Source organism: Canis lupus, chromosome 35 (assembly GCF_048164855.1).
Source record: "Canis lupus baileyi chromosome 35, mCanLup2.hap1, whole genome shotgun sequence".
Taxonomy (NCBI): Eukaryota; Metazoa; Chordata; class Mammalia; order Carnivora; family Canidae; genus Canis; species Canis lupus.
This window is the reverse complement of record NC_132872.1, coordinates 3,083,231-3,098,623: the sequence shown is the minus strand read 5'-3', so window position 1 is coordinate 3,098,623 and position 15,393 is coordinate 3,083,231. Positions and strand designations below refer to the sequence as shown.

Here is a 15,393-nt window from a genome sequence, read left to right as displayed (position 1 = left end):
AAAGAATTATTCTCGAAAGTCGTAACAGAAAAATAGCTGGAAAATCCTCTAAACACTTGGGGATTAAACAACACACTTCTAAATAATATGTGGATCAAAGAAGAAATCTGAGGAGAAATTAAAAGATATATTGAATTAAATGAAAATAAAATTACAATTTATCAAAATTTGTGGGAAGCAGTAAAAGCAGTGCTTACAGGGAAATTTATAGCATTGAATGCATATATTTGAAAAGAAGATCTAAAATCAATCATCTAATCTTCCCCCTTAGAAAACTAGAAAAGCAAATTAATCCAAAATAACAGAAGAAATTATAAAAATTAAAGCAGAAATCAGTGAAACTGAAAACTAGAAATCAATAGAGAAAATCAAAAGCTGATTTTTTTTTTAAGATTTTATTTATTATTCATGAGAGACACAGAGAGAGAGAGAGGCAGAGACACAGGCAGAGAAGTAGGCTCCATGCAGGGAGCCCAATGTGGGACTCAATCCTGGTCTCCAGGATCAGGCCCTGGGCTGAAGGCAGCACTCAACCGCTGAGCCACCTGGGCTGCCCCAAAACTGACTCTTTTAAAATAGCAGTAGAATCAGAAAGCCTCTACTGGGGTCTGGAGAAAAACAGGGAATTGTTGTCCAACAGGTATAGCGATAACTCAGTTGGTTAAGCATCTGCCTTCAGCTAAGGTCATGATCTCAGGGTCCTGGGATCACAAGCCCTGCATGATGCTCCCTGCTCAGCAGGGAATCTGCTTCTCTCTCTGCCCCTCCGCCCACTCACATTCTCTCTCTTACTCTTTCAAATAAAAAAAAATAATCTTTAAAAATAAAAAATAAAAATATAACAAAGGAATATTATGAACTCTATGCCCACAAATTTGATAATCTAGGTGAAATGGGATCAATTCCTTGAAAGGCACAATCTGTAAAAACTCACACAAGAAGAAATAAACAATCTGAACAGGCCTGTATCTACTAAAGAAATGGAGTCAGTAATTAATAACCTTCTAAAAAAGAAAGTAGCAGGCCATATGTACTCACTGGTGAATTCTATCATACATTTATGGAAGAAATTATACCAATTCTCTACAATCTCTCCCAGAAGTCAAAAGCAGAGAAATACTCCTAGATCATTCTATGAGGCCAGAATTACTCTATTTTAATCAACATCAGATACGAAGATAGTACAAGAAAACTAAACCAATGTACATCATGAACATGGATACAAAAATCCTCAACAACTTATTAGCAAAATGAATCCAACAATATATAGTACGAATTACATACCACAACTGAGTGGGATGTACTACAGGTATGTAAGGGTGGGTCATCATTCAAAAATCAATTATGTAATGCATCACAAGAACAGACTAAAAAAAAGGTAAGGCCACTGCAATAGGCTAGGTAAAAATTGGCGAGCACAGATATTAGAACACAAGTATTATTCATTCATTCACACAATGTGCCAACACCCAGGATGCACTGGAAAATAAGACAAAACTCATGCTCTCCTAGAGCTACAATCTATGAGAGAGACAGACCCTTAACAAGTAACCACAAGTCCCTATTGCAGGAACTCAACCTAGACTGAACAGAAGGGGAAACGTGGATAATGATGAACCACTAACTAGATTAAAAAATACAGAGCAGGTATGGCTGAGGGGAATACTACAAGCAGGATGTATGAAGGTTCTGAAGCAAAAGAAAAAGCAATAGTGTATTAAATATACTGAAAGAAATCCAGGCTTAATATCACAGAAAGAACAGAAGAGGATTACATTATGGTTATGGTTTTGATGGTCATCAGGAAAAAATAAAAACACAAGGATGCAAAAGAGTCATGGGTGCCTACAAGAGAACACATTAGTGATTAAACCATGACATCTAGGATAAACAGGAAAAACTAAAGAGCTGATATAGTTTTTAAAAAGATAATAAAAAAAATACAGACACTAGGAACTGCCAAGTTACAGAATTTGAAGGAAAAAACTCTCGTGTCTTATCTTTTTCTAGTTATGTTCAAGATTCAATCTTTCTACTCTTCAAGGAAACCCAGAACTTAAAACAAAATCTTTAAAATTTAATCACTTAAAATTTAATACATAGTAATCCTGACAGAGAAATAAATTTCATCCTGGAAAAGAGAAGTTTCTAAACTGTATAGAATACAAAAACTTAATTTTGCTTTTTCAAATGTGACTTCTGTCAACATTTAGTATACCTACTCAAGAACACTCATTTGAACTATTAAACCTTTAAACATTTTCTGATATTTCCTCAATGATTTGAAGTATTACTTAACACAAAATTAATTATGATTCTAGCTATAAGTTATATTAATCTTATAAAGGAATTACTTACAGGGACATTAAGTGCATACTGTAGTCCTTGAGGAAGTCTTTCATGTGTTTCCATCTGCTCTTCATCATTTTTCACTGTCTCCTCATGGACCATGAGTTCATCATGTGATATCATATCCTGTTGTCTCATTTCACTTTCTTGTAACACTTCATCTGCAGCAAGGATCTCCTGGTGAGGCATACTCCGGTCTTGAAGTACTGACTCCTGCAGTTCCCCAGACACGGTAGACTGGCCAGACACTCCACCCATTACAACCATTGCCCTGGAAGACTGCATTTCGTCTATGCCGCCACATTTAAGAAATAATCCTTCCAGTTTGTCGTCAATGTTCATGCTTAAGTATAACTGCCTAGAAAGACCAAGTTTGGCAACAAAGCATAATAAATTAGTTTTATATGTCTACTTGATTCTTTTTAAAATTTTAATTATGAAAGGTACACACTTTAATAGAAAAATTTTATTCATGTAATTCAGTATTCATCTCCAATGTTAAAATTACCAAGGTAAGTTTCCAAGGCTGGTAGAGTAAAATGCAAATTTTCATTTTTGACATTAAGGCATAAAATCTTAACCTATATCATTATGAAAAATGAGTATGACATAAAGCAAACTGGAGATAGCTGTAACAAAGGAGTCATATCTTTTAATATAGTAAAATATCTTTTTAAAAATTTTTGAAGTGCATTCATTAATAAATAGACAAATCACCATCAGGCAAATCACTAAATATATAAAATATATAAAATAATAGCCACATACAGTAGTAATAAAAAATGAACATTAAAACAGAACTACCATATTTTATCCACCAAGATGGTAGCGCCTCTCTAAAAAAAATATGTTCAATGTTGAGGTAGGTTAAAGAAAAAAAAGACACTCATTTACTAACAGTAGGAGAATAAATTAGCTCAACTATTTTCAAAGGCAATGAATGCATCAAAAGCCGTAAAATATGAAATATTCTTTGGAAATGGAAATACATTATGTATTCAACAAAATGAAGCTGGTTAAAATATCTTCATTCATACATTATGTTTTAAACTATAGTGATGGCTGTATGACTTGGTAAATTTACTAAAACTCCCTGAATTGAACACTGAAAATGGGTACATTTTAGAACATGTAAATTATATCTCATAGTTTTTCTTAAAAATAGAAATCAGAAGAATAATAGCTACCTTTGGAGGGTTGCTATTGATATTAGGTAGGAAATGGGGGGTATCTGAAAGCTGGCAATATTTTTTGAGTTGAATTCTGACTGCACAGGTGTGCACACTTTGTAAAATTTTCAAGTCGTACATCTGCAATATGTGCAAGTTTCTGTCAATTATACTACAATGAAAAGTTAAAGTCTGCTGAAACTCAAAAAACAATGTATACAGCAATAAAAGTATTCTTGAACAGTATTTGAAAATGTGGGAGGATATCCCAATATATTAAAGGAAATACGTGTGCGTTTGAATGCACATAGGTTTATCTAAAATGCTAACAATATTAACATTACCCCTGGGTAGTGAAATTGTTGGAAGTTTTTTCCATATTTATATTTATCTATATCTATAATTTGAAAACTTACTATAATAGAATTTTATTTTTTATGCATGTTTTTAAATTTGTTAAAATGAAATAAGTGATACTTCCATTACTAATATAATCTTAAATAGAGCATGATTAAATTTAATAGGTCATAAGAACTAGACGTTATCAAATAATAACATTACCTTATTTATTCATTATAGAAAAGACACGCAATATTAAATCTGCCCTTCTAACTCATTGCTGTAAATTCAAATTCCACTGTGTTACCCTAGGAACTAACATAATAATCAGAAATCCAAAGAAATTCATCTTAACAAAGGTGAAAGCACTGTCACAAAGTTTGTTTTCCAAAATCAATTTCTATTGTCAGCCTATGTAAAATTAACACACATACCTACCCAAAGGGAAGGGTCCATAAGTAGTAAATGCATTAACTAGGTTTCAGTTTGGTCACCTCTCTCCTGAATTAATCAGGTAGGTTACGGTTACTATTTTGATCATAGCTTTCAGAGGTAAAAAAAATGATCAGTTACATTCTTATATATTACTGAAATTTAAATACTCTTTCATTTACTAAGGTTATCATTTACTGAGAAACCTGTACTTAAATGAACAACTCAAAAAAACACATAAACAGCTAAGTAAAAACATACAAAAATATAATTCATACTTGCTAATCTTATCTTCCCTGGTACCAGGTAGTATCAGTCTAGAATACATAAAACAAAGAACCTACAATCTGATTTTACTTTTCAAAATACTTAAGTAGAAAACTTGAAAAAGCTATAGGCCAAAGATTTTAAGTAAATCACCAAAAACTTGTTCTTTTCTAAATATTCTATTTATCACAGTTCTTAGAAGATAAACTATCCCACAAGTAAGTGAGACATGAAGTCTTTACAGGGCTAAAATTTACTTATTCTGGCCATTTCTTTGGAGGTTCTTACCAAGTCAATTACATTCTTCTCATCTATTTAACGTTTTCTTAAAGAATGTGGAAAGCAAAAAAAAAAAAAAAAAAAAAAAAAAACAAAAGAATGTGGAAAGCCCCTAACTTAAAAGGGAATTATGTATACAAAAAGCCACCCTTAAAAAAAAAAAAAAAAAAAAGCCACCCTTTACTGCAATTCTTCATTGCTGCTATTGTCACATACACCATTATTAAAAACAAAACACAAAAAACTTTTAAGGAATATAGGAGAGGTCAAAGACGTCATTAAAAGGTCAACTTAAAGAAACTGACTTAGTGCAGAACTTAGTTTGAAGAAAAAGTAGCCCGGTTGAAGCTGACCTGTTAACCCCACACAAGGTCTACATTTCCCTAAAGCAAGGGTCCCCAAACTCCACTGTTTTTGATCATGCACCTCATCGCTTTTTATAAATTGAGCATATCCTAGGGATGCCTGGGTGGCTCAGCAGTTGAGTGTCTGCCTTTAGCTCAGGGCATGATCCCAAGATCCGGGATTGAGTCCCACATCGGGCTCCCTGTGAGGAGTCTGCTTCTCCTTCTGCCTATGTCTCTGCCTCTTTCTCTGTGTCTCTCATGAATAAATAAATAAATCTTAAAAAAAAAAAAAAAGAAAAATTGAGCATATCCTAGTATATGCATACTATTTAAAACTATACCTCTAAAATATTAACATAAAATGTACATATGAACACAAACATTATATTTTAATTTTTTTACTAATGTTATCCCTAACATGAGGATAAAAGAGTTAAGTACTGGGCAGCCTGGTGGCTCAGCGGTTTAGCACCACCTTCAGCCCAGGACGTGATCCTGGAGACCCGGGATCAAGTCCCACATCAGGCTCCCTACACGGAGCCTGCTTTTCCCTCTGCCTGTGTCTCTGCCCCTCTCTTTCTCTGTGTCTCTCATGAATAAGTAAATAAAATCTTTAAATAAAATAAAACAATAATATAAAATAAAATAAAATAAAATGAAATGAAATGAAAAATAAAACCCTAAGTACTCAAGAAGTCAAAGTACTTTGAGGACAGAGTCTATTTTGAAAAAAAGGCAGGCTTACATTAAGTGCCAGAGTGAGGGACTTGGAACAGGAAGATACCACACTTCAGGATAGAAAAAGTAAATGGAAAAGGGGAAAGATTGTAAATATATGACAAATATGATCTCTTCAAAAAGTTTCTTGAAAAGAGGCTATAGACACAGAAAAAGGAATCTCTCTCCCTTTTTTACATATAGTTTCTTATTACTATGACCCCAAATTAAGCCATACATTTTAAGTAATTGGCTAGCCAAGAAACTGTTTTGAGAAAATTATTTCCTTGAAATACAAGAAGATGCTAAGATACAGATTTCATTATCAGTGAACACTACTCTGACAAAGGTTTAAAGCAAGCCTTGGAAATATCTATCAAAATGAAAACCGCACATACCCTGACCCAGCAACCTCACTGCTAAGAATATACACAATCCTATAAAGTAATTCATCAAAATTAACTAAAGATGTATGTACAAGATATCTGGTGCACTTTTAGTGGGAAAAGACTGGAAACAACCTAAGCATCCACTGACAGATTATCTCTTAATCATGATTCAACCATACAATGAACACACATGGTCATAAACGGAATGAAGACACTGTATGTGCTGGGTGAAAAGTTCTCCGAGGCACATTACGTGAAACAAAATCGAGGAGAAGATAAAGTGGCCCATACTTGTATCACACATCTCAACTAGTAACTGGGCAGTGTAAGCTGGACAGGAAATGAGATAAGGCTCTCATACAATAGTTAATTTCACCAAGTTTATGGTAAAAGGATAAAAGGACAAAGCCACACTAAGAAAAATGATAAGACCTTTTTTTTTTTATTGTCCTTGAAGCTCTCTTACATACACTTATATAATCTTTAACTTTCTCCCTTCTAACTCCTACGTGGTGGTCTCAGGCAAAACTCTCATGTGCTTCACTGCACATTCAACAGCTGGAATACAACAAAAGATCCCATGCTCAAGAGTTAACACAGGCTACTTCCCTTCTCTAATTTCAGCTACTTTCAAGGAGGATCAATCAGGTGTAAAGAAAGGAAACTGATGTAATCAATCTACATTAAAATGCAAATAGTTAAATGTCTCTTCCTGCTAAACTGTCAAAAAGGCCACTGCTTTTTGACCCAAATAGCTACACAATTAATGGAAATTCAGGTGTTAGGGATATTACACAGCAGAGAGGAAGAAAGAAATAATGCTTCCTTTAAATCATGTCACTTACATGAAAGCCTGCTCTGGAAGAAAAAAAAGAAACAATTTTTGTTCCCAGGAGCCTCTGTCCAAGGGGCAAAAAGAACGGCCTGGTGGAGTAATAAAGCAACCAGCCACCCTGAGTTCTTTGCAATGACATATTCTTTTTTAAGGGGCTGTGGGCAGCTGACAAAGTATAAAACGTCACAGCTGTTAAGAACCAAGACAAGACAGACAATGACGTCCTAGGGCTAATTCAGCTAAAGAGCCCTCTTTCTTCTGAAGTTTAGAGTTACCCAGAAAAGGGATCATTAAAAACTAGAATACAGCAAAAGAGAGGGAAAAAGGAAAAGGCCAGCCCACCTTGGGCCAATTTCTCCTAAATTGCACTTTACCAGATTACTTCAAACTGTCTTCTTTTCCCCCTTCTAAGTTTTATTCTTCCCTCATTTCCATCACTCTGTCAAAAAAGCTGACAGATACAGCAATAGGCATATTTAGGGGGCCATAATACAGTTTCTTGCTCCACCCCATGGTCCCTCGCCCATACACTCCTTACCATCCTTTCCTACTGAAAAACGTTTGGTTCAGCTATGTAAAAGTAATTCAAATTGTGGTCAAGTAGGTAACCCCTAGTCATTTAAACCTAATGGCAATGCTCTACTAAAAGAGAACATAAATTACTAGCCATCACTGTCTCCTGTCTTCCAGAAGAGACAGCTGACACTCCTTGTCATCACCTTCTAATTTAATGCTTCTAATCAACTGTGTGCAAGCAATTAAAAAGTAAGCTTTATAGATTTATAAGATGAAATAGAGTAAATAAGCTTTGAGTCAGGGTTTTCAGTAAGAAATTAAACACATGGACTTTTAATTCAAGCATCTGTGATCATTATTTCTACTCTAAGCTGAGGGGACTGTTTGGGCTAACTTTCAGAAGACAAAGTTAACAGAAACAAAACATATGGACAAGTTGGCCACTACTACTCATTTTTAATCAACTATGCAAAGCACTTAAAGCAACTACTGATTTAAGGGAGTTCTATACAATTAATAAGAAAAATATCTTTCTAAATTTATTAATAGGTTTGGGTCTATACTATAAAGTTCAGAGATTATCATAACCTGGAGTAGAAGGGCAACTAGTATGTGTTGAGGATCTACTACATGTAAGACAATGTGCTGAGTATACTTACATACATTTACATCACTTAACATGTGTATAGTAACATTCAGGACAATAATAGTATATCCCTATTTAACCGATAAACTGGGGTTTTCCCCAAGTCACGTAGCTAGGAGGTACACTGGGATTTCAAAACAGGCTTAGCTGGTTTAGTGCACTTTTTGCCACACTATACTAACCTTCGCTACTTGAAAAGGCTCTGAATGCATTAGGAACTCACAGAACTCCTCTTCTCACTCACCTACTCTGAGGCCACTCTGTCACCATTGCTCGGCTTGGTAAAGCAATCCAAGTCTCCTTAGCTGGCTACTCCCACCTCATGGTACCATGGGAGAACTTTGTGACACAAAATAGCTTTTTCTCTTTTGGAAGAAATGGACACTTCCTACATTTGCTACTTTCCCACTTCCATCTATTACTCACATCTTAGTAAATTTCTCTTATTCTTTTTTTCATAGGCTTACATATACCGTCTTAATCCTTCCATTGTCTTCAAATCTTTACCAAGTTACTTCAGGAAACCCTCTTCCTCTTACCTCCCCATTTTCACTTGGAAATCAAACAAAATAATCCTAACCATGGTTGATAAATATATGAGTGGTTCTAAAGATATACCCATATGAAAAGAAAGAGGGTTGTACGTTTTAAGGTGAAACTGATTTGTAAGACTCCTGTCATAATCCTCTAAAATTTTTGAAAGCAGCTAGTTCCCGTTCAGAACATACACAAATATTCATCTGCCACTTTATCACCTTTAATTAAATCTTGCATTCAAACATGAAAGAAATATTTCTCACTTAAAAATACTCCTTTTGTGTTTTATTTATTTAGTTTGGTTGAATTATTATTTTCCATCCAACTTTTACTGAACAATGTAGAGCTTCCAACTTTATGAATTAAAACAGATTATAGTGGGCAAGCTTAGGAATTAAAAATTATTCTTTTCCATGGAAAGAATAATTTCCAACTCAAAATATCCCACCCCCCACGCCCAAATCAACAATATCTCTGCCTTGTACCAGAATCCATTCAACCTATAAACTTCACTTGGAGGCAGAATTACTCAAAGAAACCTATTCTGGAACAGTAGAAAAGCTAGGCTTTACAAATTACTTCTGACCCAAAGCATGTTCAGCAAACTCCTTGTTGTCTGAAGGATGCCAGTTGTATTAATTTGGATTCTAATATTTCTAACCCATGTAAGGGGTCAGTGAGGAATTATACCTTAAAAATAGCATTGGAAATACAGATATCAATCAGCCTCAAGATCAACTGGTTAGACAAAGCAAGAGACAAAGAAAACCATGATCAATATGGAATTAACAATTTGCCCTGATCATTCTTATGAAGTTTCCTATTTTTTCATCCTTCAAAAGAATCATTTTATCTATACAGAGAATGTTTCATCTCTAACTTAAAAACAATGCTTATTTCTTGTGTAAGTATATTCCACATTCTGAAACCCCTTCAGCTACACCTTTATGTAACTACCGTTTTGCATCCATAAAGCATTATCTTGTAAACTATGCTCCTTGATGATTTTTAAATTACTACTTGTTCAAAATATTATAATAGTATCATTTATGACAATGACAACTGGACAAAATGGCCTTTCTGATCAGTGCTAGCAACAATAAGACATTAAATAAGAGAAAGTATAGGCTAAGATCCATCATTTCACACAATATAACAAGAAAAACCCCTGACCCTTTTTTAACCACAGAAAAATAATTTGTAAATATTTAAGTCAAAATTAACAGGCATTTCTATATGCCTGCATCCCCCCTCAAATAAAGTAGAATCTAAGTATATTCTATATTCCAAATACCCATCACTGATGTCTTCTAAAACAATGTTAACAAGAAAACAGTGATGTTTAAAAATATTAAAACATCAAATTTTTGGCAACTCATACTATTTAAGAAACAGCTATAATTTATCTTGAAGGGGGAAGGGGTGGTAAACAAAAAAAAAAAAAAAAAAAGGTCCAAGCAAAACAGAATCCTACATTCTGTTGGATCTAGTTTTTTCATTCACCACATCTTATGCCAATATCCACAATTCAAACATTAACATTAAAAATACTCTGTTAGGAAACTATGAATTTTCTACAGTCTTGTATAATAAAAGGAGTAGCAAAAAGACTTCTTAAAACAAACTTCCCTGTACACTATGAACATTAAACACCTAAGTTATTTTTATTATGTACTACATAGTAACCAAAACCCATTTCAGAACAGAGAACTGTTAACTATTAATATCAACATGTTTTAAACTTAGATAAATGCTCTCACTTTAATAATACAAACCCTGTTTGTTAAGTACAGAACTATGGATGCATTTTTACCTTCATTACCAAAAACACCTATAACATCTTATACTATTCAGTAATAAACTTAAATCAAGGCCTACTATAAAATGCTGTATACAAGTACAGAAATTTATCAAAACTAGCTGTTATCTCCAGTTTCTTAAAAAGGGTACCAAAGGTAAAATATGCTGACATAAAACATGGTGGCAAACTGACAACTAGTTTCCAATTCTTTAATAAATTCTGTAATAGAATATATAGTATTTGATACTTGTTTCAAAATACAGTATTTAAAGCAAGACAAGAACCATAAAAAACAATGTATGATGAAATATTTGTCATCTAAAAATAACTATCTCAAGTGTGTAATGTCTTAGAGAATAAATTGTTCTAATCTTATCTCAACATTTAGAATAACAGACTCTTTAGAATTAGAAGGAACTAGTTACAGATCATTTTGCTCTACGTGTATCCAAAAAGATCCTCCTAGCCAAGGCCCCCACCCTTGTTTTATTTTTTTAATAATAAATTTATTTTTTATTGGTGTTCAATTCCATCCTTGTTTTAGACTTTAAAATATTAGACACATCATTTCAACCTATTGGCAGTTCAACAAAATGAGGAATTATCTCAAGTCTATTTTAACTTTTAATACCTTCTGCCTAGGTCTCTGCCTCTGTGTCTCTCATGAATAAATAAAATCTTTAAAAAATATATTTTAATGTTAACCTAAACTAGACAAATAGAAAGTAAATCTGATATAAATCCTAGTATAAGAGACAACAAATTCCTCCTTCTTCCCCACCAACCTGTTTTCTCCTTCTTACCTAATAGTATGGCTACCAGGTAAGACTCATTTCCCAGCCTCCCTTACAGCTGATTGTAGTCATGTGACAATGTTATAGCCACTGGAATATGAGTAGAAATAATATATAGAACTCCTCTTAAAGGGAAGGAAATGTACTTCCTTCTCCCTGCTGACAGACATAACAGTAACCATCTTGGACCCCAACAGAGAAGCCACATATTACGAACAGCAGAGCAAGCCGGGGCGCCTGGGTGGCTAGGTCAGTCAAGTGTCTGCCTTTGGCTCAAGTCATGATCCCAGAGCCCTGGAATCAAGCCCCACCTGGAACTCCTTGCTCAGTGGGGAGCCTACTTCTCCCTCTCCCTCAGCTGTCCTCTTGCTTGTGCTTGCTCTCTCTCTCTTCAATAAATAAAATCTTTAAAAAAAATTTAAAAAAAGAATATCAGAGCAAGATAAAAATGTCCAGGTCATGATTCTGGAGCTTCTAAAAATCTCAGTACTGTTTACACATGGACTTTTGAGTAAACATATTTCTACCTTTAAAGCCTCTGTCATCACGGCCAAGTCTATATTTTAACTAATACCTCTAATATAAATGATTAATGAATTATCTACGTGACTACTTCCTTAGGGTAGACAAACTTACAATTATGTACAAATGTACAGTATGGTATGTTTTCTTATATTTTAAAAACTGTATGCCAAACACCATTAAATTTTACTAACAGGTCTAATTTCCCCATGTATGAAAACAGAGTTTCCATGGAAATTCTGAAAAATTTAATGTAGGTTTATATGTATTAATGATGGGTGGGTGAAAAATACAATACCCTACTGAGAAAAGGGTTAAAAGAGAAAACAACTTCCCACTTAAATTTCACTTCAGATTACATAATAAGCTACACATATTTTTCTATGCTAAACTTAAAATCTAAAATGATATCATTATTCCTCAATTTTCTCTTTAACACTGTTTTCTCAAGAAAAAAATTTAAAATCCCAAGTTTCTAACAGATACAAACACCAAACCATAAACTATACAAAAATCAACATGAAATTTTATCACCAAAAAATGGTTTCATATTTGAAAAAAATAATTCATTCATAATTATGAAAAACAAGTGGTGACATTACCTGAGACTAAGGTAAAAACGAAGACTTCAAGGAAGGGAATGCTGTAGAGTTGAAAAAGAAATCATGGTTGAGTTTCTACCTTTCATAAGTTTCAGGGACCCTCAACACCACCTTAATCACTTATGCCATCCAAGTCCTACAAAAGAAAAGAAAAGAAAAACATACAACAAAATACATTACTTATGAAGGGAAAAAATACTGTAAAAATACAACATGGAGAAACTGGTATGAATAATGAAGTGATCATTCTTTGTAAAAAGGAAGCTAGGTCTGAATGACCAGTACAATAACTTGCTTTTAAGTCTGAAACCAGGAAAATAAAATAGGTAAGTAGTAACTAAAATAACCTTGATCTTATAAAGAATAATTTGCCTAGGTGCACCTGGGTGGCTCAGTCGGATAAGCAGTCAATTCTTGATTTTGCCTCAGGTCATAATCTCAGGGTCCTGGGACTGAGCCCCCCCCCCCCCCCCCCCGCTCCCCCTCAGGCTCCATTGTCAGCAGGGAGTCTGCTTCTCTCCCTCTGCCACTCCCCCTTCTTGTGAAGGTATGCACGTAAGCTCTCTCTCTCTCTAAATTAGTTGTTTTTAAAAAATTTTTTAAAGAATAATTTGCCTAAATCTGGAGTCTACAGCTTCAGAAATATGTGACATTGAGGAAAGTTCAGAGACATATAAAGTTCAGAACACATATAAAACTAGAAAAGATAGGATCCCTGGGTGGCGCAGCAGTTTGGCGCCTGCCTTTGGCCCAGGGCGCGATCCTGGAGACCCGGGATCGAATCCCACGTCAGGCTCCCGGTGCATGGAGCCTGCTTCTCCCTCTGCCTGTGTCTCTGCCTCTCTCTCTCTGTGTGTGTGACTATCATAAATAAATAAAAATTTAAAAAAATAAAAAAATAAAAAAATAAAACTAGAAAAGAGAAGCAAAAAAAGAAAAAAAAAAAGAAAAGAGAAAGCAAAGATTAAAATACCATTTAATAGTACTACTCATACCTGTTTTGCAAAGTCTATGAAAAGGGAAGCAAACACAATACCAAGCCTTACAAATAACAAATAGAACTAGTCTGTACAGAATATGTATTTATTCACCATAGAAACAAATACAGTTGTAAAATTCTGTTAAATATTTATAGAAACATAATCAGCCAGGTCATCTCTGACAGGAAAAGGTGACAATAAGATGAAGCTACTCAATCAACAATCACGGGGAGATGGTATACCAGATCCAAAAAATAAAAATAGAGAACATGAGCTATACACAATAAATCTTCCTGACAGTATTTCTGAGCACAGTAACAGACACAAGAGTTTATGGAATTTCCTACCATATAGGTCTTTATTAAAAGTTATTAGATTCCTGGGGTGCCTGGGTGGCTCAGTGGGTTAAGCATTTGACTTTTGATTTCCATTCAAGTCATGATCTCAGGGTCATGAGGTCAAGCCCCATGTCAGGCCCTGCACTTAGTGTTCCTCTCCCTTTTGCCCTCCTCCATTAGTGCATAACTCTCTCTCAAGTAAATAAAAATTTAAAAACCAAATAAATAAAAAATAAAAATATTAGGTTCCTATTTGTCCATAAGTTTATAATACTCCACAGGAAGCTTGGAGACCAGATGACATATAAAATATTCTATGACTTGAAATCAGTTTTTACAATAGTGTAAGGCAAGAAGAATGGTCTTTCTCACCTAAAACAAGCCAGTAATATTTCTATCTTTGAACTTCTTGAAAGTATAATATTAATTCATTTTTTAAAAACATTTCAACACTGTATCCATATTTGTTTAAATGTTTACTTATTTGGGGTGCCTGGGTGGCTCAGTCATTTAAGCATCCAATTCTCGATTTAGGCTCAGTTTATGATCTTAGAGTTGAGAGACCAAGCCCCACATAGGGCTCTATACTGGGTGTGAAGCCTGCTTAAGATTCTCTCTCTCTTCCTCTCTCCTTCTCTGCCTCTCCCTCATCCCTCTCTATATATAAATAAGTAGATTTTATTTTGGCCAAAAGCCTATCTGGAAAAATAGACATGAGTATTCAGGAAAATTCTGAAATGGAAGGATACAAAGGGATGAAGAGTCCCATTAGAATTTAAACTTTAAAAAAATATGGATACAGGGGCACCTGAAGGCTCAGTTGGAAAGAGCATTCATTCAACTCTTGATCTCAAGGTTGTGAGTTTGAGCCCCAAAAGTTCAGTGTAGAGATTACTTAAAAAATAAGGAAGGGGCAGCCCGGGTGGCTCAGCAGTTTAGCACCGCCTTCAGCCCAGGGCCTGATCCTGGGAACCGGGATTGAGTCCCACATCGGGCTCCCTGCATGGGGCCTGCTTCTGCCTCTGCCTGTGTCTCTGCCTCTCTCTCTCTCTCTCTGTCTCTCATGAATAAATAAGTGAAATCTTAAAAAAAAAAAAAAAGTAAACTTTATATTTAAAGATTTCAAAACATCTATAATGTGAAAAGAATGCATATTTTAAAATTTTTTAATTATGAAAATAAGAGATTCTCAATAAATGTACGAAAATTACATGGAAGAACAACACTGAAAGAAAACCTGAAATTGAAGAGTATAGTAACTAAAAAAAATATTTTCTAGAAAGGCTCAATGGCAGATTCAAAATGGCAGAAAATCAATGACCTTTAAGATGTATCTACTGAAATTATCCAATATGAAGAACAGAGAGAAAATAAGTTGAAATAAATTGAACAGAGCCTTGAAGACCAATTAATTAACATGCTGGAGTCCCAGAGGAGAGAACAGAAAGGACAAGAAAAAAAGATTTTAATAAAATATTAGCCAAAACTTCCCAGATTTTATTTTAGTAAAAAGACATCAAATCTACAGGTCTGA

General features: G+C 34.4%; 1 protein-coding gene across 5 annotated transcripts in view; it reads right to left on the bottom strand.

Moving 5' to 3' along the window:
• ZNF148 (zinc finger protein 148) overlaps positions 1-15,393 on the bottom strand; it is a 119,678-nt gene that overhangs the window by 65,446 nt on the left and 38,839 nt on the right. For 4 of the 5 annotated variants that reach the window (XM_072811815.1, XM_072811816.1, XM_072811817.1 and 1 more), the window contains exons 2-3: positions 12,542-12,677; positions 2,359-2,707 (exon numbers count right to left, since the gene is read on the bottom strand). In XM_072811815.1, the coding sequence (XP_072667916.1) occupies positions 2,359-2,691 (333 nt within the window). In that variant the 5' untranslated portion in view covers positions 2,692-2,707; positions 12,542-12,677. Of the gene's footprint in view, positions 1-2,358; positions 2,708-4,295; positions 4,401-12,541; positions 12,678-15,393 lie in introns of all 5 variants that reach the window. The other variant, XM_072811819.1, reaches the window with a different exon arrangement.